Here is a 23404-nt window from a genome sequence, read left to right as displayed (position 1 = left end):
ACCGCCGTTCTGACGACTTCCAGGCTCCCTCGTCTGACGGAAACCTCAATTCTACTCCAACGACAACAACACCTCTCCCACATCCATCTACGCCCGTCTCAATTTTGGCTGCACTACCACATTCTTCTTCTCAGCAGTTTGATACTTCAACTTACCGGCTTATCATCGTCCGATTCGCTGCATACCCATAACATCGCCATACTCTTCCCACCATGGCTGGCTCCAGTACCACCGCGACACCCCCGAATGTTGACTGGGAAACATGGTCTATAGGCCACAAGATCTTCCATGAGCAGCGCTGGCAACAGATTCTGGATAGCCAGGATGAAGACTTTAAACGCGCCAACCTCAGATTCCTGAGACTAGAGGTGTCTTCCACGGACACGTCTGACCTTTTCCATTTAGCGACAAAGGTCACTGGTGACTTGAGAAAATACGTGCAATACATCTGGCTGAACATAGCATTCCATGAATGCAAAGGTGAACGCCAGCCTGATGAGGCGGAACCAGATGATAAGGCGGAACCTGATGACGAGGCGGAATCAGACGATGAGGCGGAACCAGACGATGAGACGGAATCAGACGATGAGACGGACAGACGGCACAAGAAAGTGTTGAGAGAAGCCATCCTACAGCTTTTTCGCGCCTTGGAAGATTGGAAAGCGCCCGGTCCAAACGGAAAAGGCATTGCGATCGAACTTAGCGCACAGTCGTTTTCTTACAAGGCGCACTTCAACTTCGACAAGTCATATTTTGGGTCGCGTGACGAAGTAGGGGCTCAACTAGACCCTGAAGTTGGACATCAGGAGCTTGACAAATCGGCTTTTCCGGACTACACGAAGCGTATTCACAAAAATATGACTTTCCGTTTTCCTCTGAAGGATTTTCCTACGCTTCCAGCAGTCACCAAGTTCGTACTCCGCAGACAGTTCCGTCACAGCCTGATGTGCCCGCCAGAAGATTGCAAATACAAACATAAATGGGGATTAAGACCCATCTTAAGGAGGTTGCCCAACCTTGAGTCTCTGGTTTTCGAGCCATGGCGTGCGTGGAATGATGAGCACCAGCGCCTTTGCGATCGAGGTAAGTACGCAGTATTCACATGAGACTCAGGCCAAAGCTTGGACGACAGCAAGGACGACAGCAAGGACGACAGCAAGGACGACAGCAAGGACGACAGCAAGGACAACAGCAAGGACGACCAAGGATGACTGCAAGGACGACAGCAAGGACTCAAGTTCATGCATTATCCCATTCATCACTGACTTTTATCGTTTAGAAGACGGTTTGTTACTGTCGAAGCTGCCAGAAACAATCACAGACGTATCTGTGTATGAGGACAACAACGAGTCCTACGCCCAGAGGATTGCCGGTGTTGACCGCCTTCTTCGTGTCCCCAACGCTTCCCTCGGAATACAGCTTGCTGAGGCAAGCCAAAATCTCACAAAATTATCCGTCGCATTCATGGTCGAAGCTGAAGACTTTTTTGACGAGTGCTGCGGAAAAGAGGCCTTCCGATGGCCACATCTGGACTCTCTTGCACTGACGTCGCGGCTACTCGCACGCGACGATGACAAGGCGATATTGGAGATGCTGAAGAAGGCCGCAAGGGTTGCTGAACGCATGGTTAACCTCAAAACTATGGCGATATGGTTTGGCACCGAACATACAGCTTGTTGTTTCGCATACCACCTACGCAGCGGACACAGTCGCATTACCTGGCAAGGCACTAAGTCTTTGGTAGATGATACCAAGCTGATTCGGCTCTGGACAATTGTAGCCTGGAAACAAGATGCCTCTTTCGACGGTTTCGTGCAGGAGGGTTTGTCGGACATAGGTTGGAAACTGAATAGTACATACTTTGCGGGCTTAGCAGGGCAGTTGAACTCAGCTCGGGAGCTCAAATCTCATGGGCATGCGGCGTTCCTCTTTGGGGATACCTTGCCCGCCGATGTCATTGATCCGCTCTCTCTGTGGCAGATGCAGCAGGAAGCTCGCGTGTTGTGAGCGTTTCCATGTACGTTAGGGGGCGGACTTAGCACAGAATGATTGTTATGGGTTTTGCTAGCCAGGCAGTGTGCCAGTTGGCTATCCGGGCAGTGTCCACACACGCGTATATCCTCGTAAAGCGACTATGTTTCCTTTTGTCGTCGTCGTCGTCGTCGTCGTCGTCGTCGTCATTCTCATCCTCTACCACTGTTATTTCTTTTCGCTACCCCTATTGTTTCTCTACTGCTGTCGTCGTCCCTGCTGGGACTTTCATCGTTCATTGTCCTTCCTGTTACGTTTGTCTTCGGTGTCGTCGTTTCCATTATCTACATCGTTCTCACCCACATAGGTAGCAAGGCTCTTTTGTAGACTTGATGACTTTGGCGGCACTCCCAATCGTCGAGCAAGCAAATGTTGGATTCAACCAGCGTTATCAGCATGTCTTGTCAATTATGTAATCGTTGGAAACTAAGCCTCGCCATCACAACCGCTCAATCGCAACCCAACAAGCAGCGCATACCATCTCAGCAACGCTCGCCCAAAAGCCACACACGACGCTCCCCCCCCCCCCCCCCACNCCCCCCCCCCCCCCCCCAAATCATCATCCGTCTACAACAGAAGAAAAGAAGCAGAGAGGTCTAGGCCTTGCCATTGATGACCCTCAACAGCTCCTCGCCCTTGGGCGCCCCGGTCGAGAGGTTCTCGTAGCCGTCGTCCGTGACGAGGATGTCGTCCTCGATGCGCACGCCGCCGACACGGTAGTACTTTTCCAGCACGGCCTTGTTGATGAAGCGCGCGTGGCGGGGGTTGCTGAGAAAGTAGCCCTCGATGTATTCCCTGCAAAAGTACCTGTATTCCTCGCGTTAGCATTGTTTCACAGTCTCGGATGTCGTTGGGGATGGCGAGACTTACACGCCCGGCTCGACGGTGACGATCATGTTCTTCTTCAGGTACTGCCGGCCCATGTACGGCGGGCGTACCGACGCGGCGGCGGCCGTGGCCCGCGCCATGGCGCCCATCATCTCCGGCGTGATGATCTCCCGCTTGCCCACGCGCCCGCCGGCGCCGCCGCCCATGGCGTTGTTTAGCAGGAGGAGCCGCTCCCTGCCCGAGACGTCGTGCACCTCGAGGCCGACGTGGTGGCCCAGGCCGTGGGGGAAGAAGGCGGCGACGGTGCCGGCGTCCCAGACCTCGGCGGGGTCGCCCCTGAGCACGCCGAGGGCGAGCAGGCCCTCCTGGGCGACCTGGCTGGCGTGGATGTGCAGGTCGAAGAAGAGCGTGCCGGGGCGGATCATGGCGATGCACTCGTCCTGCATGCGCTCGACGATGTCGTGGATGGCTTTCGCCTCGGGGGAGAAGCGGCCCGGGATGGGGAGGGTGCGGGTGATGTCGCTGGCGTAGCAGCGCCACTCGCAGCCGGCGTCGAAAACGACGACGTCGCGGCCCTCGAGGGGTTCGTCGTTTGCGTCGTAGTGGAGGGTGCCCGCGTTGGGGCCGCTGCCGGCGATGATGGCGTAGGCCTGGTCGCGGGTGCCGGCGGTGGTGCAGCGGGCCTGGAAGATGGCCTCGATCTCGGCCTCGTTCTCGAGGTGGAGCAGGCGCTCCGCGACGCGGCGGTGGGCGGCGGCGGAGACGGCGTTGGCCTTGCGGATCATGGCGACCTCGTACTCGGTCTTGACGACGCGGGCCTGGTCGACGGCGGGCTGGAGGGAGGTGAGGTCGACGCGGACGTCGGCCATCTCGCGGAGGAACTCGCCCGAGAGAGGCACCTGGTCCGGGTGGATGACGTAGAGGGTCGACCCGGGGGCGAGGTGGCGGTAGAGGAACTTGTTGAGCTGGGTGGTGTAGCGGACGTCGTCGACGTCGAACTGCTTGAGGCACTCGGCGATGCCCGGGGTGCGGCCGAACCAGAGGACCTGGCGCGGCTCGACGTAGGGCACCCAGAGGATGAGGCGGTCCGAGGCGAGCTCGTAGGTGACGGCGCAGTCGGCGAAGTTGGCGCCGCTCAGGTAGTAGAAGCTATTCGCGGTGTTAGTCGGCACGAAGATCGAGAGTTGGGGGTGGCTTTACTATCGTCGCTGCCTGAAGGCCGGGCCCATGTCCGAGTCTTCGTATTCCCGGCTTGGCTCGCCGGGGAGGAAGATGAGGCCATCGCTAACGTTGAGCTCGGCGGCGACCTTGCGGGCGTGGAGTTTGGCTTCACGGTGTTAGTCTCTAGTCTTTGGTTATATTGACGATGAAACACAGTCATTTCCACGGGCCTCCCCATAGGCTCACATAACATCACGGCAAAGACACTTTTTCACAATCAACATCAAAACGGAAACTTGCATACCGGGATACTTGGCCGGGATCGGCGCGACAGAGTTGACAGACTCGACCGTCGGTGAAGTCTTCACCTCGATAGCCCTTCACCGAAGCACAAAACGCAAATCAGTAAACATTACTCATCAGACGGTGTGAACAGGCAAGAGAATTAGAGCGAGCGAGTGAGTGATGTGAAGGGGTGTGTGTGTGCGTGCGAGCGAGCAAACGCGGGCTCGGCAGGAAGCTCGTTCTGGCATCTCGGGATGGCCGAAGAGGAGCTGCGTGGTGTCTCTCGCCTCCATCGCCAAGGCTCGAGTTCCCGGATTCGACAGAAGGAGATGGAAGTGAACGCGCAATGCTTTCTCCACCTACAGAGCATCAAACTCATCCACCACCACGACATCGTGATCAACGGCGCTCTCCATCGTCATGGTTGCTTCTTTGGCAATGCTGTGCCGTGTCTTGGGTCGTGAGTTAAAGGCGGGGGTCCCTAGTGTTGTGGTGATGGGCGGTGGGTGGTGGTTGGTTCGGCAAGGCGGTCTGACGACGACTGAGTTCCCGCCCAAGAGGCTCTAGAACGTCCCGCGATGGGCCAAGGCAGAGGAAACGCAGATGCGGCTAGGATTAAGGTAAGGTACAAGGTTTGGGTCTTGGGGTAAGGTAAGGCAAGGCAAGGCCAAGGCAGGTTTAGTTGGGCTGGGTATGCAGATGTGACGGGACCTCTGGGTGCGTGCCGCTGCGGCTCTGTGGTTCACTGGTTCAGCCCAATAGGCGATGCGGCTCGTGAAGAGTGGTTTGTGCTGGATGGGGGTGGCGTTTACGTGGCGTCGCGTGCCAAGACTTTCCCGAGCGGTACCGCATCGGTGCACTGTAAGGTAGGGCAAAGTACTCCGTACCCGCAGCGTGGGTTCGGACAACAGCCGCGGGCAGGCTACCTACCTATTAGAGGCTAAATCAGGTCTCGGTTGCAAGGCGAAACCTGGGGATTGGTCGATCGGTGTCGTTTGTTTGGTGGAGGGGCACTGCGCAGGAAGGGTTGGAGAAGGAAGGAGGGGCCGGAATGACGATGACACTGGAGCGTGCGTGCATGTGTCGTCGTCGTTGTCTTCGGCAGGTAAGGTAGGGAACAGGTCGAACCGGCGGCGGCGGTATGCGATGTGTGGTGTGTGGCTCCCGGGTCGTCCCCGTCGTTCTGCGTTGGCGCAAGTTCCGCTCTTCGGTGCCTCCGAGAGGTGACGACGGCACGGGGGCGTCTGTTCGGTGTTGCGGGATTACGGAGTCTGACTAAAACGCCTTGAAGCGTCGCTACGAGCAGAAAAGTGGCCCGGATCGACGAACTCAGGGTTCCTCTGCTCTTGCTGTGAGGAGATGCAGCATGACAAACAACCGTCCCGTGATAGGACGGCCCGTCTTTGAGAAAGAGGGCCCGGCGCGCGAGATTCCCATCGTCCGCGGTGGCCCGTCACGACTCACCGGTGGACCGCCCTTCGTTCAGCCCAGTGCGCGCCGTCGCCCGCCATTCCTTACAAGCGCCCCATCGAAAAGAACATGCAAGAGAAGGAAGGGGGCCGACTTCGGTGCCGAAACGGCCTGCCGCTGCGAGCTGCATGCTGATAAGGATTTAGCGGAGATATCATACCCACCGCGCTACGCCCAGCCAGAGTCCACTGTAGGTCGTCTTTGGTGTGGACCGGGGACGGTTCCTGTGGGAAAAAAGCGCCGCGATCCAATCACTGCCAATGTCCAGCTTCACCAGTGTTGTATGTATCCCTCCTCCGGTACGAATACATACCGCAGTACAGTGCCCCTCTCTACTTACCTACCTAGTAACACCCTTGATCCCCTGGATTTGCAGCGGCGGAAGGTACCGTTCGAACGACTCCCCCCCCCCCCCCCCCCCCCCCCCCCCCCCCCCCCCCCCCCCCCCCCCCNCCCTTCGAACCCCCCCCCCCCCCCCCCCCTGCTGCTCACCTCACCATCTCCATCGGGGTCACACTGTGTGCTTGCAAACTTGTCTCTCAAGGTCCCGCGAGGAGGGGAACGAAGAACTTCGAAGACCTCAATACGGTGAGCCTTCATCGTAGGCAGCGACCGACGGGACCCGACCTAGGAAGGTGGGCAGAACATTCAACACGTTAACGCTTCAGCGTCCGGATGGAGGGCCGCGGTACGGGTACTCTGTCACACATCTTTTTCCTCTCCTCGACGGATACAACGCTCTGGAAACAAGCGGCCAACGGTTCCCGCCTCTTACTCCTCTCGCATCAGCCCCGTCGTTCGTTTCCCTGAATCCCGCATGACTCCTGCTCCAAACCCGATACGAGTAGCGAAGAAAGGTACTTGCTTGTACCTAGATTAGTATCCCGCCCCCAAATGTCGAGGCGTTGGGGAACCGCTTTTATTGCCAAAAAAGCCAAGATCGCGAGAGAACAGTGAACACACACACGCCCACCCACCCCTGCCTGGTAAACCCGTCAATCGCGCCATGCCTTACCGATACCAACCCCCTCCCTCTCCTCCACTGGACAGGCTGAACGTAACGTACCTCGGCGCCCTGTAGGTCAAAAGCCTTGGCCTGTAGCTGCGATGCGATGCCATGCCATGCAATGCACGCCGAGCTGCACTCCATTCTATCACCTACGTAGTGTAGTGTAATGTGCCTGGGGAGAGACCGTTTGTGTCGCAAGTGGTCCCTGGAGAGCACTTTTGTTCCCGCCCGAATCAAACCTCCTTCAACCCCACATGGAGGCTGTCACTCCGTCACCCCATGCTCCAAAGCTTGATAGGTCTCTCTCAGGCAAGGCTGCTCACCTAGGTAGCTCACATAGATTCATACAGATAGATGGTCATGATGTTGGTACAGTTGTCTATATCCAATTGTATACTAGTTGCTGCATCAACTACCATACAGGGCACAGATTCGTAAAGTGCGTCGGGGAGTATGCACACATGTCTCCCCTGAATACATCCATGAACCTTCATTGAACGGCTCATTGGTCATGTTGTTGATGGTGGCGGTCCTTGCCTTTCGAGTCGCCTCGCCCTTTGTCTTGCCTTGCCTTCGTCCTGGTGACCGTTTCCGCCGCTTGCCAATGCAGACTTGATTGTGAAACCCTTTATCAAGTAACAACCTGAACGCCTGCGGGAGCCGATATGCCCCCCCTATATCACTTCCCCAGCCGGCTGGCTCTTTCCACAATCCTCTCCTCTCCTCCTGTCAAAAAAGAGCCCCTAGAAAAATAATCGCACCCTGAGCTTGCAGGGCTCCAAAAATAATGCTGGGTATCATTTGAAGCGAAATGGTGCTGCCGCCCCCCTCACAGGCCCTGATATCCGTTCCTGGCGAGCAACCCCGCCGCCCAGTTGCTTTGATAGCCAGCAGACTCAGCGAGCATCCTGTCAATGTCTCCGGGCCGTTGCTGCTGCATGTGCGCCCGCCTGGCCTGCTCTATCCTCGCGGCGTCCGACATGCCCGGGTATCCCGAGTGCTGGTACATGTTGGACATGTCGAACCCTGACTGGTGGTGTTGGTGGTGGTGTTGTTGCGGCGGTTGCTGCTGCCCCTGTCCCTGGTGCAGGAAGTAGGCCGGAGACTGGCCGAGGAGCTGCGTGTCAATGTCGTCGAATGCGCCGGGCATCATGAATGAGGACGCATCCTGCGGGCCGCTGACGTTGTTCGGCCCGGGTCCCTTCTGGTAGCCCAGCTCCATCATCGGCTGGTTGGGGTAGGCGAACGGGTCCTCCGACGGGAACATGAGCGAGTCAAGCTTGCTGATGTGGTTCATGTTGTTGCTGTGCGCGTGTGGTGGCGGGAATCCCTGCGGACGGGTCGAGCTGGCCGACGTGCTCACCGAGTCCGGAGTCGCCCGCGAAGCCATGTCCATGGAGAGTAGATCCTGCATCGCGAGGTTCGGGTCCTGGTACGCTGCTTCCGAGATGGGCACGCCGTCGAAGGAGCCGCGGACGTGCGACAGCCGCCCGCTGGCGATGGACACACTGGGCGATCGGCTCATGTCTTCGGATCGGCGCTGGTTCATACCCCCGTGCATGCCCGGATGGCCATGGATAGGTATCGAGCTGGTCTTTGGCCCGGGTGCCGATCGCTTCTTCGTAGGGATCGGCTGAGCCTTGGCCTGACGGAGCCTCTCGGGCAATTGTTCAAACAAGACCTGCCCTATGTTAGCCCATGTTGTGCCAAGAGCAGATTGGGGTAGGCACTTACGTTGAGGGCGTCGGTGACCCTGTCGGCGGCTTGGCTCTTGTTCTTCAGTTTCGCAACAATGTCTCTTCCTGCAATAGCGTCCTCGAGTACCTCGGCGGAGCCTGGCTTCTCGGGATTCTCGATGGCGTAGAAGACGAGCGAGAGAATGGCGAAGAACTCGGTGAAGAGCATAAACCAATAGGGCCCAGCAAGCACGTTTTGCTTGCGGATTTCGATGCCGATATGAACAATGTTGCGCGAGACGCTGATGCATGCCGCAGCGCAAGCATACGAAAGCTCGTCAATGTTCTTGTCCATGCTGATCCGAGGAGAGACGTAGTGGAGGAACGGTCTGTAAAGAACCAGCTGCACATGAGCGTAGGCGAATCTCAACAAGTGACGAACGCTGTAGCATTGTTAGCAGATTAATATGTTGTTCAAGGGTCCTGATTTGACCTACCGGATGACCTCGACGGGGCCGTCAGGGCTGGGCCGCCATTGCGCAGGCAGAACCTCGTACCACTCCTGCAATTCGGTCTCGATCCGCTTGATGTTCGCATAGCTGATAAGGTACGTCGCGCCCGGCTTGTCTCCCTTCATGACGCTCTGCCCAAGGCCCTTCAACGGATAGACGAACTTGAGGATCTTAGCAAGAATCTCCATCAGACGAGTGTGGGCATTGAAGGCCTCGAAGAATGAAAAGACCCCTGGCGGGGGAGTCAGGATACCCTCATTCGTGATGTATTCGTCGTCGATCTCAGTTGGGTACGGCTGATCAATGTCGTCTGCGTTGAGAAGCAGCGGGAATCCAAGCATGGCCGAAACGTAGATATCCATCTGTCGGATCACCCAGAATACCCGCTTCCTTACTTCCTGTTCGATGATGGAAATCTGCTCGTGCTTCAAGAACCTATGCAGACCCATGCGCAGGGCTGATCGGAGTGCGATACCCACGAACGCGTAACATCCGCTTAGGTTCGAGGTTGCTTGCAGAAACAGAATCATAAAGAGCAGTGCTTGGAGGGATGTCAGGTCTCGACATTCCGTGATATCCTGGAGGATCCTCCTGGCGGTGTCATAATATTTCATTCTGTGACCGAGGTTAGGTGAGGTTCAAAGATTGGAAGTCGTTGTTACGTACCCTTCTTCAGCGGACTCCTTGTAGGCCACGGGAGGAGCGGTCTCGTCCAAATTGGCATACATGCAGCCCAAGGCCATAACAGCAAACAGCAAGCCCACAAAACGGTGCTCTTCCTTGGTGTAATCTTCGTGAGACTTTTCGTAAACGCGGTCAAATAATTCGTAAAAGGTGGGAACGTGCACCACCCGGATCAGGCAGGTAGCGCAGTTGAGCGAGTAGTAGCAGAGCTTCCTCGCCACTTCTTTGGGGGGGAGTTCAGGGGCAGTCGCCAACGACGCGTCGAAAGGGGAGGAGGCGGCTGATGCTGGGGAATCCAGATTGATCAAGCCAGCAGGTCGTTCTGGTCGAGGGAGAAAGGGTACTTTGGTCACCGGTCCCATCATGCCCCGGAAGTTCTCCTTCATGCGGCGCAAAAAGACGGCCCCAGATGACACTCCGTGAAAGTCCCAACCGCCCTTCTCGTCCAAGTCCAGCTGACCAATAGACTCGATCATGGACAAAAGCTGAGCGTCTTTCTCCTCGGGAATAGCAAAGGGATCTTGCCTCAACTTGGATACCGCTGCTCGTGCATGCTCCCTGTTGCGGAACTCTTGCTGAACGGCAGGGTCGAGCGTGGGATCGGCCAAGTCGACGTCCGGCATGAACTTGCGCAAAAGAGCCTCTGCACGTTGCAGACGGCTTTCCAATGCCTCAATGTACTGAGGAGCAGGGTTGCGCCTGCGGTTTGAAGGCTTGTCATATGTGCATTCTAGCGAAGTTGTCAGTGAATTAGGCATGATAGAGCTGTCGGCATCTACGAACCGTAGCTGTAAACTGAGCAATGAGTACAAGGCTGCTTGCCATCGCACTTGATTTTTTTGCGTCTGCACTCGTCGCATGCCCTGGTTACACGTCGACGTTTCTGTACGGGAGCGTTGGGAGCGTCAGGGCCGCCCGCCTTTTCGTCCATGTCAGAGCCAGAATGGCTGCCGCTGGGTGAGGGAGGCTCCTTGACGGGCCATCCAGCGGAGGGCGCCGCAGATTCGTTGTCCGACATATTGGGAGAGACGCCAGAAGCTTGCGAATCCGGGGGAGAGTTGTTGTCGGTCTTGACAGGGCGTGGTGGAGGACTCATTGCTGGTGGTGGTGGGAGCAAAACCAACAAGAGGTGCGTGTGCCAAGAAATACCAGATTGGAGGTGATGTGTGGTTGCGTAGGAGCTGTTTATGGTGGTGGTGGTAGTGGTGGTGACAGCTCGTTCGAGCTCACAGTTCTCGGTGTAAGTGCAGTTATGGTGGACGAGCTCTTTGCATATTTGTGTATGTGTGCAAGGGTAGTTGCCCGACAAGCCAACCCAATTGCTAGGAACGGCTTCCGGACTGACCAGTCTTGAACATTTGAAGAAGAACGAAACGTGTGCCAAGACTTCGCGGGGGGATAGAAGGAAGATAAGTTTAAACAAAACGGGAGACGAGAGGAGGAGCCGGGGGATCTTTTGCCTCTTTGCTGGCTCGTCTGGGTAGCTGGGGGGTGGAAGGCCCTTGTTTAAGGCCGAGCAGGGTGCGGGTGCGGTGCGGTGCGGTGGTGCGGTGCAGCGCAGCGAGCAGCAGACTGAGAGATGGGCGTGAGGTGTGTGTAAGTCGCGCGGAAGCTGAGCGCGAGGATGGATTACGTAGCGGTAGGTAGCGTCTCGGCCGGGGTTGGTTGAGACAAGAGAGTACACGAGTCGAGGGTATGGAGAATATGGTCCCGCACGGTGCAGTCACCGCGCTACTGGGACTGACTGCAACACACAGGACACGATCTGGCGGCAGCGGGAAGGGTGATGTAGTGTACTCCCCCCCCTAGTCCTGGTACACTAGTATTCTGTAGTGTACCTGCCTTGCCCTCCTAGGACTTGGAGACTGGAGTCTAGCACCCCGGCTCGAGGCAAGCTGTAGCAGTATCCTAGGATCTTGGGGGTGTATGTGTGTGTGTGTGCTCTTCCTGTGTACTGGTTGGGTCACTTAGCGGATAGGGACAAGAGGGAACGGAGACAATACGAAACCGTCGCAAAGGGGGACGGGGAAGCTAGGACGAAAGGGCAATAGGGATCGGTACGAGAGTCAACGCCGTGAGTATGTATGATGTGTGAGTGTGAGTGGTAGTGGAGGGGGGCAGAAGAGGGGATGGAAGTTGGGGGAGTTCGGCTTGGAGACATGATAGAGTGTGTGTGTCCAAGTCGAAGGAGGGGAGGGGAGAGGGGAGGGGCGAGCATGGGAGAAACAGGGGAGGCGTAAGGCAGACTACACTATGACTACTGAGTGGCATGTATGTACAAGGCCAGCAACAAGCCAAGATGAATTAAGGTAAGGCGAGCAGAGCGTCCAGACGACCTGTCGTGGCGCTCGTGCTTGGGATGCTTGGGATGCTTGGGACACTGGCGGAAGCGCGCGAGGAGACACAAGGGACAAGACTTTTCGAACTGGGTTCTTGGGCTGAGAAGAGCACAACACAATGGCATGTACCGCTTCCCCCCAGCAAGCAACAAGACAAGAAAGGGCCCGCCGAAGGGGGACCGGGAGGGGGGGCGTATTCCAGGGAAGATGGAGGTAGGGTGGTGAAAGCTCGGTCGAGGCGACCGCGGTGAGAGATGCGCGGTAGCCATTGGTGACAGATGGCGGCAGCTAGATGCGCGAAAGAGACCATCTCCGCGGTACGCATGGTCTGTGAGCGATGTGCCCAATGACTCCGGTTGTGTTCAATCATTGTACCTGTATATGCACAGAATATGAGGACGGGAAGTACGGGGAAGAAGTTTGTACATGAGCATGTGCCTATGGCGAGGTTGCGCCGTATCTCGTCGCAGAGTACCTTTCCGCTGGGAGGAGTGGGAGGAACGGGGATCGTGTGTCGATTCCACCGAAAGCCAAGACAAAACAAAACGGACGAAAAGAGACGCTCAAAATCGAAAGGGTGCCCGCCCCTGGACCTGACATCTGTTGGTGCTAGGACTCTCAAACTCTGGACAAAGGGGAGCATCCCGACCCGACAGTGTTCTCTGCAGAGTGCAACAGGCAGCACGGGCGAAAAGTGCGGTGCTGGGATAAGCTAGAACTGCGAGGACGCACTGAAATGTACAAGAACAGAAGGTAAGGTAGAACGAGACTTTCAACCCCGACGGTGGTCAGTGGCATAGAGTCCGGACTCGAGGGGGCATGCTTGTTTCCGTGTTAAAAGCGCCATTGCAAGTGGAGGGCGTCAGGACAATGACGAGATTGGAGTAGTTGGAGCTTCTATCTTGAGAACCTGAGCTAGGCTCCGTTGAGTTAACATGTTATGGGCAAAAATAGCAGTGCTTTGTGGTGCGGCTAATCTGAACGAACGGAAGGGTTCTTTTGAAAAAGCCAACGGTGCGAAGGGGGCGAGAAGCTAAGCGTGGATGTAGAAATTCGGGTTGGGGTTTGGCTTCGGGCCCGCAGAATTGCAAATGCTCCCTTCCCTTGTCTTGACGATAATGATGATGGCCAATCTGCCGGGCCTGTGACCAAAGAATGGGGACTGAGACTGGGACTGGACCTGGGAACTGCCGTTGGTGGCTGTCAGTCAGTACCTGGGCGAGTACGGCGTACACTACCATTTGCGGAGGCGCAAGTGGTACGTGTAATTCCGTGTAAACACAATTTGGCTGATTGCGATTGCAAGGAGCATCTCGTCTCTGCTTCGTCTCATGGCTATCGAGTGATTAATTGGCCGTGGGACGTACCGCGCGGGAGACCACACACGCTTCGGAACACTCTCAGACTGGCTCTGGGCCGTCGCAGGGCGGGCATACTTCAGCGAGCAATCGCTCTGTATGGGATGAATAATAGCGGCGAGAGTGAGCGACCTGAGTCGAGCACGCAGCAACCGGACGGGCATCTTTGGGGCCCCCGGCTGATTTGACTCGAAAAGGAATAATAAAAGCGGAGGTTTTTCGGGAATGGATGCAGCCCGTTTTTGTTCGATGGAGACTCTTTGAGAGAAAGAGATCCGTTGCAACCAGGACCCGTCGGCCGCGGAACGCTGAGTTGCTCCTGAGAGCCTGTGGTGCAATAAACCGGCCCCCCTTCTGCTGCTGCTGTGTGCTTCGCAGAGCAGCGACCGTCGACCTTGCTTGCTTGCGCCATTCAGTCAACTCTCCTCACAGCATCATCAGTCATGCCGCAACGCTGCAGCTCTGCGTCTTGTGGATTGAGAGCCTGCGGCGCCAACGATGTTCGTGCATGCATTTGGATGCACGGTGGAGCCGGGGGTACGTATGCCTTTTTACCCTTTTCTGATGTTTGTGTCTTTTGCGAATCTTGCTTGAAGCCAACCGCAGCCCTGAATTCCACGCCATTCGGTACCTTACCGCATGGCAACGTGGTGTAAGGAACCTCAATCTGCACACAAACGGTAAAGCTTCTGGGTAGCAGTAGCAATGACAGACCGCCACGGGACTGTCATCCGCCCGGCCTTGTCCGGCAAGCTCCATCAAGCCTCCAGTGTCTGCAAGACAAACCAAGGCCTGGTCTGACGGTCCACCACCGCTGGGTTTAGAGGATGCCATTCAACAGGTCTAGGGTGTTTGTATGTGTCCATTAATAGATCACGGAAGCAAAGAGAGAGCAAGCCCAGGCGCTTTGTCTTGTCCTCCAGCTCAACTCAGCAGGAAGAGACTCTCAGTGGAAAGGCACAGAGAGAAGGAAAAAAAAAAAAAAAAAAAAAAAAAAAAAAAAAAAAAAAAAAAAAAAAAAAAAAAAAAAGTCGAGTACTCAGTCAACGCTGACTTGTCCCACCTGCCTGCTATGCACGAGACGCTGGATAAAAAGTGATCCCATTGGATCGGAATTGATTCCCAGGACACCCCCGGTCAGGTCCCCGACAAGGGTACCTCCTCAATGCAAAGCAGTACCTGTTGCGACCAGTCGAGCGCAAAGGTCAGCAGAAAATCAAATTAAAAAAAAAACGAGACCACAAAAACCTAGTGAAAGCAAAATGGTAATGGTAATCAGAGATGGGGGACTGGTCTGATCCGTCGCCGTCGTCATTTAGTATGAGGCAGATAATGACCATCCCTAGTCCCTGGGTGCACTCGGTCCCGAGTACAAGGTAGGTCATCAACTTATTCGGTCTCCGAGTTGAGCTGGCGGAGCTAAGGCTTTTTGACTTGGCCAGACGATACCACGGCGCATGGCAGGCCCAGTTTCCAAATTGTAAGGACGGGGCCTGCTGGCTCAGACGGTCTGTGATGGTGCAGAGAGTCTGGGCTCCGCGCCCGCGCCCTCGCCAGCAGCCAGCAGCCAGAAGGTCTTTCGTCCTTGCTTCATCGGTCCATCCCAAGCATCGCATGAGAGTGGCTCTCTGTCATCGACCATTCCCAGCAATGGCCTTGTCAGCGACATTAGCCGCTGCCTCGTCTTGCGATTGCCTTTTCTCTCTCTCTTCAAGCTGTGACTCTTACCCTCCCTCGGCCTCCACCCACATTCCTTGGTGATGGAGGCAGGAATTGGTCCGAGGTTGGGATCGAGGGTCCGGTGCGTTTGTTAATTGTGTCGCCATGGTGGAGAGGCACGATAGACACGGCAGGCGAGACCATCCGCGCCGATCCAAAAAAGTATGGAGGATGGCATACACCTTCGTGACCTTGCACAGGGACTGGGAGACAAGCTAGACCAACGGGAGGGTGCCACTGGCCAAGAGCCAAGTTGCAGGACAAGAAAAGGCGGCGGCGACGAAGACGACGACGACGACGACGACGACGCAGGCGGGCCGCCCCCTTTGTCGTGGCATGAAGCAAGGCCGTCGAGTCTTTTGGTCGAGTGTGTGTATGAAAGTGAGCGTTCAGGTGTGTGAGTTGTGTGCGCGCGCAGGCGAGTGGCCCGCAGGACCCCTGTACTTTTTGTTTGGCCCCCCTTCCGGATAGCCAGCTCGCAGAAAGATGGGCATCTGGCATGGCCATCGCGAGATTCTGGGCTTTGGATGCAAGCATTGTGGGAATGGAAGACGCATGGAATATTCGAAAAGGCTTCGTTTGGTGGATTACCGTCGCATGGTTGACGGGACGTTGTCAAATGGTCCGCCCTACAGAAGAGCAGGGCCCAGGGCTGAGGGAAGGTGAGGTGCTGAAGTCTTGGCATCCGTCATTGGGGTCGACTTTATTGCGAGTTTTGGCTGTCAATTTTCTCTTTTCGCGGGAAGGGGGGAGCCATTGGATCAGATTGGCGTCCCGTCGGGTGATTGATTGCGTTAAGGTACAGAGGGTACGGGTACGGTAGGTGCGATACCTGAGCCCTGGAAGGCGCTTGGGGGTGGTGCTTGCCGCTGGGCTGGCTCTGGCTCTGGCTCTGGCTCTGGCTCTGGCTCTGGCGGCTTGGCTTGGGACGGGGGGTGAGCTCCTGCTCCAAAAAGCTCCAGCTTCCAGCCTTAGGGGTCCTTCCTTCCATTGGGGTGAGTGACCTGCACCTGCCGCTGATTGTCTGTCTCTGTCTTAGAATGGGCAAGCGCTGGGTATCGTTCCTGCCACAGGTCACCCGGATGCCGTGCTTTCCCCCTCAAACGGTACAAACGGCAAGAGGCAGGAATCTTTCTTTGCCCCGTAAGTACCTTCCTTGCTTGCTTGCGTGAGTTCAATACCAAAGGTAGGAGCTGAGGTACGAACTGACTGAGGCGACCGGTAGAGGGTGACGACAACGGCAAGTGCCAGGCCACGGACCACAGAGCAGCAGCCAACGGCAACGCCAATGCCGTGACGTCCCTTGGATTGGAGAGTGTCGAGGTCCAAGGTGTGTCCACCGCTCCCACTCCCACTCCCACCACCGCGTCAGCCCAAGGGCGGGGGGCCAGAAAACGCAAGAGCTTCCTGGTCTTAAGTCTTGGCACGCTCGATTTTCCTCGTTGCCAAGACTTCCACCCCGCCCCTTCGCGCTTGCGCTTGTCTTGACAACATCCATCGATTGTAAAGAGCCTCAGTTGATATATCAAACGCTCTGGAGATGCTGTGAATTGGGCGTTTTTTCCCGTTGTTTTTTGCTCTCAAAACTGCCCAAAAATGCCTCGTCGCTGCCGACCGTCTCGCACCCCCAGGAGTGTGCCCGGGTGTCAGAAAGCAGGAAATCAAGGAACCGGCCACGTTACCTTGGTGCCCTCGCCCTCGCCCTCGCCCATCCGCGCCCGCCCTCGTTATTTCCGCAAAAATTCAATCAAAGAGAAAGAAGAGCCAAAAGACTTAATGCATGTGTCAGCCACTAGCAGGGCCACCATTGTTGACACTGTCCACCAGAGGTACACCCAAGTACAGTGTGAGCAGCATGGGGGCGGACCGACCGTCCACATCGCTAAATCTCGGTACGTACCCTTTCCTTTTTTCCCCCCTTCCCCTTCCTCTCTCATCTTTCATCTGCATCCTGGCACCCTGGTACCCTGCTATCCTGGCACTGCTTCAAAACCCCGGCAAGGTACCTTACAGATTGTACCCGAACCACTCACTCAACTCTGAATCTGCCCGAGTGGTCCTTCTCTCCAGAGCAGGAGCCACCCGAGCCGACCGCAACGCTGAACCACAGTTGAACTCACGGCTGCTTGCCAGTCACCACGACCACATCACCCACCTGCGACCCCCTCCATCCCCTGACGCGACAGCGACCCGAAGGCTTCCATTCAGCGACAGCACCCACAGGACCACACAACACGCCCACTACACCACGATAACGGCCAGACTTCTGGGCAGGAGACCCTCGCAAGACGCGGACATTCATTCCAACGTCCATCCTCTGGGAAGCAAGTCATGACTTGGGTATTCAAGGTTGCGTCTTTTTATGGAATACGGATACTCTGTCTCTGACAATATCCTCCTACCTTTTGCCCGACTGATGAGTGACCCCCCGTCGCAGGGCCCAGCGTTGGAAATGGAACCCGTCACTCGCGCCCAAATTCGCTCCAGCACCCTGCCCTTGCTTCGGCCCTGCTCTGCTGGACTGGACCAGGCCCGGTTGACCTTCCATTGTGAGGCCTGACCTGGACCTTGTCTGGCTCTCTGGAGACTTGTCTGGCTAAAGACCAGACCAAACCAGCCCAGCCCAGTTGCTCTAGGCTCTAGCTTACATGCCGCTGTCGCAGTCGTTGAAAATCAATCTCTCGGGCGAGCAACCCTTCGCCGATGGCTACACTTTCTCCTGCAGCAAATCAGGAGCACCGTCAACAAAACAATAGACTGAAAACCCGAGCTGAATCTGAGACTAACCAACAGGGATCCTTTGCTTTCCCCAATCCCATCAATCGGCACCAGTCAACTCTGTTGCGCATGGTCACAAGGCCTGCGCATTAGATCACTTTCGCCAGACATAGACGGACAACAGACGGAGAGCATCAAACAATAACATGCTGCCGTAGACGTCGACCGCGTAAGACGTGCAAGCCAAGGACGCTCGTATGGCATCGATCGAATTGGCATGCATTACCGCACCCAATGAAGCACATACCACCTGCGCTCGACAAATTCAGCCCGTCTTTTTTAGCTTTGAGTTGCTTGGAAACAACACATACTCGGTCAACTACCGTCCTGTCACCTGCTGTCTGTGATCATTCCATCACCTAAAGTGCAGCGTAAATGTCTGAACGGGTACGTACCTAGACCTGCCTTGCAGAGCACATCACCTTCAACAAAATAAAATATTGGCTTGTTTTTCCTTGCTTGAGTTGCTGATTTCTGCGGTTTGGATTCGGGCTCCAGTCGCAATCGTCATACCAGTGCCATCCTCAATACTGGCCCTGGCCCTTGTCAGTGTTGAGGATTCATGTCCAACTGATCCATTCTGATCCAACCCCGATGCTGCCCTGTCGGTCCATGACGGCCTTGCCTCCATCCATCAACCCTCCTCCCGCTCGGTCATCAAACGAATCAGTGCACGAACAGGCCAAGGGTACGAACGAAGAACAAGGTGCGGCTTCTGCTTCCGCGGTCCATCTCACCACCGGCCGAACAGGGTGAGCCCAGCAGCATTGGAGTTTCCGGTTGATGTAAACTTTGCTGCCGTTTGTGTTTACAGCTGGTCTCACCACGACATAAATCGTCGTAGGCTTCGTAGTGGCTTTGTACTGAGCGTCTTCGCCGCGCTAATCGCATTAGAAATGTCAGGCTATGAATGCACAAGTCCGCTTTTCGGGCTGTATAGTTGCCGGTCGACCTATGCACAACTCGACAGCCTGACCAGGCGTAAGACAACACGAAGGGAATGCAGGAAACAGTGGCATCTGTCAGGATCAAGTGGACTTCGTAGGAGTCGGTAGCCAGCTTTTGCATCCCATCCGCACACATTCTGCAAAGTACACACAGAGGAAAAAATAGGACAGTGAGGTGAGGAGGCAGGCAGGCGTGGCAGGTTCCATGGTTCCCTTCACTCAATCTAGGTACCTTACCGTATCGCCAAGACTTTGTACCTTATCCTTATTCTCAGTGATCGACCGACTGCCGCATCTGGTCACCAATCACTTGCTCCGCGACACGCAACGAGATCGCCAGTGTCATATCTGCGATTACCATTCTGCATACTTTTCCGCTTCTACCACAACGTTGCAGTTGCATTCACAAGTGCAGCACTACTTTTTGCTCTTGACACACAACGTCCGAAGAGAGTCGCGACACGGACAGACAGCTCCTCGATACACATGCACCTCAGCTCAAGGACTTGTATCCGCTGTACGGAGGAAGTACCTCTGGCTGTTCATTGCCTTATTCAGGTACCTCCCCTCCTTATTCAATTACCCCGCAAAAACGGCCCCCAGCCACTGCCAAACAGTCTCTGATTCGCTGGAGGCGCCACCAGCCTGCTGCGCCTGCCTCTGCCTGCAGTTCCCATCCTCACCATCCCTCCATCTCTCCCATCGTGCCATCACATCACCTCCATCCAGTCGTCCTTGCCCCGTCTCATTCATCTCTTGCGCGCAGTGCGACATAGACGCCAGGGTCCATTCTCCATCGCTGTCATTCGCCTGCCGCTCTCCGGTTGCATCCCACGAGTTCATACACGAGACGGTCACAGAAGCGGCAGAAGCAATTCGAGCGGCATATTCCTGCCTGGCCTAAGCAGTCGACCGACGTAAGTGAGGCCTTCCACCTTTCTCTGAGCTTCCACCTTTCCACCTTGTACCTTGTCGGCGTTAGCCTCGCCTTCGCCTGCCTGGCCTGCCTATCCGTACCGTACCTTACCTGCCTTACCCTTCCCCAACTGTCACTGTCCCGTCCCTGTTCAAACGGCCAACCTGAGATAGAGCCCCTCATTCCACCCGACCTCAATCTTCCACTCATTCCACGACCATCCACCTCTTCCACCAACCCCTTTCTCTCTGCTAGCCCGGGCAACTCTAAACCGCTATCGGTGCCATCGGCCACCGCACCTCTCATCCCCATCCCCGGCCCTCTCTTCGCCGTCCTTACCCTCGTTGCCGGCGTGCCTTTCGTCCCCCTCGCCTCGGTCTCGTTGCCGTCCTCCGCAGTCCTCTTGCTCGGTACGACACGCCCCCCACCCCCTGGTACAGAGCGCTGTACTGGCCTAACGTCCGCACCATACCTTGCCGTACCTTCATTAGTGTCACCGATACACACCTTGCCAGCCCCTGCTAACGGTCATTTACAGAGCGCTGATACGATATCGCAATCTCATCATGGCTGCCACCAACGCCAACGCCAATACCTCCCTGTTGACCTTCTTCACCCAGATGGAAAATCAGGGCGGCGTCATTGTCAAAGGTGCGTACGCCCGTTGTCTACGTTGTCTAAGCCTCGCTCAACGTCCGAGCTAAGCCTCTCACTCATCTTCACCGTGCCCATCCCCCTCACCGAGCCGGGCCCCGGTCCTCCCTTTCCCTGTCTTGTCTCAAATAGGAAATCAGTGCCAAGACGCGTGGCCTGCTAACCCGCTGTCACTCTCTAGACATCCCCAAACTCGATCTGGATCTGTACATCCAGAACTACACAGGTATGTACGCTCTGCTCTCACACCCCAGCACCTCGTCTCAACCTTGTTTCTCGTAAACTGCGCCTTGTTGCCCGTCCATACCCTCGCGGGTCCTCCTTGGCTCAGCCTCCGTCCGCGCCTCCGCCCTCGTCTCCCCGCCTGCCAAGAAATTCCGCCGTTCCCCCCAGGAACCACCACTCATATGGGACTACGCTACTCACTCTTCTCTCACCTGTCACAGGCCGTACCCGCTTTGAACGACTGTTCCTGATCGGCCGGACTTGCGTGCCGCTCTGTGTCGACGCCCTGAAAGCTGCAGTCGCCGAAGCCAAACAGGGTCAAGACATCCAACGATACCGTGAGGCTTTTGAGCACATTCACATCGCCGCTCCTTCTGAGCCAGAGGCCGTCTTCGATCAAGAATGGGTAGACAATACCGACAGGGCCAACAAGGCCAAGACCCACAACCTTGAAAATGAACTGAAAGGTTACAAGATGAATCTTATCAAGGAGAGCATTCGGGTTTGTTCACAACGATAATATGGCCCTTACGAACCTGGGAACTGACAGAAAGCTACAGATGGGCAACGAGGATCTGGGCCGTCACTTCGAGGCCACTGGCGACCTCAACAGTGCTGGCGAGGCTTACAGTCGAATGCGACCTGATGTGAGCACATCGAAGCATATCATCGACGTCGGCAAGCACCTCGTTCATGTCTCCCTTCAGCGACGCGAATGGCCCATGGTCATTGCCAACCTGAGCAAGATCACCGGAGTACAGAACGGCGATGACGAAAAGGGGCTCCAACCCTACGTCAAAATAGTCCAGGGGATTGCCCTCATGGGTTTGGACAAGTTTGAGGAGGCAGCGAAGAGCTTCTTGCAGACGGATGCCGGCAAAGAGGGGGTGGACTACAGCAACGTCGCGAGCCCCAACGACGTGGCAGTGTACGGTGGCCTCCTGGCTCTGGCGACCATGGACCGGAAAGACTTGCAGACCCGCGTTCTTGACAACCAGAACTTCAGAACCTTTTTGGAACTGGAGCCTCACATTCGCAAAGCCATCTCTCTCTTCGTCAACGGTCGGTACTCGGCATGCCTGGCGATCCTCGAGGCGTACCGTGCCGACTACCTGCTGGACATTTATCTCCAGAAGCACGTCAATGCCTTGTACTCTCAGATTCGGAGCAAGTGTATTGTGCAGTACTTCATTCCGTTTTCTTGCGTCACCCTCAGCAGTTTGGAAGAGTCCTTTGCAGTTGATGGCCAATCGCTCGTCGATGAGCTCGTTAGCATGATCAAGAATGGCTCCTTGCAAGCCCGAATCAACACAATTGACAAGGTAAGTCCGCGGCCCCCGGATTCGAACACCCCAAAGCGGAATCGCACAGTGCTAACGCACAGGCCAATCGCCAGACATTGGTCGCCGTGTCTCCGAACCCCCGAGCCAACCTGCAAAAGCTGGTCCTTGACACGATTGATGGCTACGAGCGGGACGCTCTCGAGCGGATCCGCCGCATGAGTATCATCGCAGCAGAGATGGAGGTGAAAAACCCCCGTAAGGGAACTGCTCATGAGGTTGTTGATGCACTCTGGTTCGAGCAGTCGAACCGGCCAATGGCGGCCGCCGGCGAGCTGAGCTGAGCTGCACAATGTACGTCGCCCTGAAAAGGGTACCGGCCGAGTGTTGGAGCAGTTCTCCGCGCATCGGACGCGAATCGGCAGGCGATGAATGCTGCCGAGCCAGAGAAACGAGGGGCACTTTTGACGATCCACTCGGGCACCCTAGTCAGAAACCCTAAAAATTGGCTGGTTGAATGCCAATGCAGAACGGGCGGGTTGGCGCTGGATCATTGGTTCCCCTGAGAGAGGCATACGTACGCTCGCCAACACTTAAGCAACACTGTGGTATCATTCAGACGTCATGGCACTTTTTGCGCCAGACACAACCCAATTAGCCACTAGAATCGGGGTCACTGGTTGTAGGCTTCACGCAGCTGGACGGTGGAGCGGCCAGAGGAACATTTGGTGGTGTTGATCGCGGGATCCCCGGGGCCGATAGATTGAGGCTTACGCAGCAGGCATAGGGATGTGTCAAGGGAAAGGGTACAGTGGCACCAATGGGAATAATCGGGAATGAACTGCTGCCCGTATTCTATGCGACACTGCGTGCTTCTGCTTCGCCCGAACCGTGTCCACTACGTGAATCCAGCATTGTTCGTGCCTAATTCCAAGTTAAGCTTACCCTGTCGACGGGATCAGAGGACGATAGCCGGCGCTTCTCCTCGTAACGGTCTAGCGGTCGAAGACGGTGTTGTGTGCCACATCTCGACATGCGCATGCCTGCAAACGCTGTTGCACAGTGCTGTCAAGTCTCTCTTTCTCGCGTTTCTCGCTCAACGGAGAACGGACCTGAACCACCAGGGACCTTTCGGTAGGTGTAGGGGTGGTGGTGGGTTGGAAGGGGAGAGAGCCTGGGAGGAACAGACACCTGATGATCGCTGCTTGGCTCCATTCTCAAGTGGGCGCAAGGCTCCATTAGCATGACCGGGGCGATGAAATCACACCGAGGCAGAATAGTCCCCATCCCCTGTTTCCCCGTCGCATCTACCGCAAATAAAAGCCGGTGAGTCTTCAAAATGGGGCGCTTTTTGGGGGGGGGGGGCCGTCGCTTCTGCTGCCGCTGTATCTTTTGTCTTTTTTTATTTTTCTTACTTAGAGGCCATAAAGACTGTCAGGGATGCAGGGTATAGGAAACTCGGAGGCATGTCTCCAACTGACCCTTGGAGGGTAGGAGGGGCGCGGTTCGCGTTCCTAGACTGCATCAGGAAG

At 56.1% G+C, this 23404-nt stretch overlaps 4 protein-coding genes across 4 annotated transcripts; 2 read left to right on the top strand and 2 right to left on the bottom strand.

The window, feature by feature from the left end:
* Nucleotides 1-212: 212 nt before the first annotated feature.
* GCG54_00007737 (uncharacterized protein) lies at nucleotides 213-2007 on the top strand (the record flags this gene model as incomplete). Its single annotated transcript, XM_045407715.1, has 2 exons — nucleotides 213-910; nucleotides 1227-2007. The coding sequence occupies 2 exons, from the start codon at nucleotides 213-215 to the stop codon at nucleotides 2005-2007; spliced, it is 1479 nt and encodes a 492-aa protein (XP_045259450.1).
* Nucleotides 2008-2627: 620 nt separating this feature from the next.
* Nucleotides 2628-4727, bottom strand: GCG54_00007736 (putative Xaa-Pro aminopeptidase; the record flags this gene model as incomplete). The annotated part of the gene is made up of 5 exons (XM_045407714.1): nucleotides 2628-2838; nucleotides 2902-4008; nucleotides 4060-4186; nucleotides 4325-4398; nucleotides 4669-4727. 5 exons carry the CDS (start codon nucleotides 4725-4727, stop codon nucleotides 2628-2630), a joined length of 1578 nt encoding a protein of 525 aa, XP_045259449.1.
* Nucleotides 4728-7613: 2886 nt separating this feature from the next.
* GCG54_00007735 (Activator of stress protein 1) lies at nucleotides 7614-10752 on the bottom strand (the record flags this gene model as incomplete). The annotated part of the gene is made up of 5 exons (XM_045407713.1): nucleotides 7614-8465; nucleotides 8519-8903; nucleotides 8958-9587; nucleotides 9639-10386; nucleotides 10440-10752. 5 exons carry the CDS (start codon nucleotides 10750-10752, stop codon nucleotides 7614-7616), a joined length of 2928 nt encoding a protein of 975 aa, XP_045259448.1.
* A 9527-nt stretch (nucleotides 10753-20279) lies between these two features.
* On the top strand, nucleotides 20280-22216 carry GCG54_00007734 (COP9 signalosome complex subunit 1; the record flags this gene model as incomplete). The annotated part of the gene is made up of 5 exons (XM_045407712.1): nucleotides 20280-20364; nucleotides 20549-20593; nucleotides 20814-21094; nucleotides 21153-21914; nucleotides 21977-22216. The coding sequence occupies 5 exons, from the start codon at nucleotides 20280-20282 to the stop codon at nucleotides 22214-22216; spliced, it is 1413 nt and encodes a 470-aa protein (XP_045259447.1).
* Between the last annotated feature and the right edge of the window lie 1188 nt (nucleotides 22217-23404).

Source organism: Colletotrichum gloeosporioides, assembly GCF_011800055.1.
Source record: "Colletotrichum gloeosporioides strain Lc1 chromosome Unknown consensus_77, whole genome shotgun sequence".
Lineage (NCBI taxonomy): Eukaryota > Fungi > Ascomycota > Sordariomycetes > Glomerellales > Glomerellaceae > Colletotrichum > Colletotrichum gloeosporioides.
The sequence above is the reverse complement of the archived record's forward strand: the minus strand, read 5'-3'. Positions and strand labels throughout refer to the sequence as shown.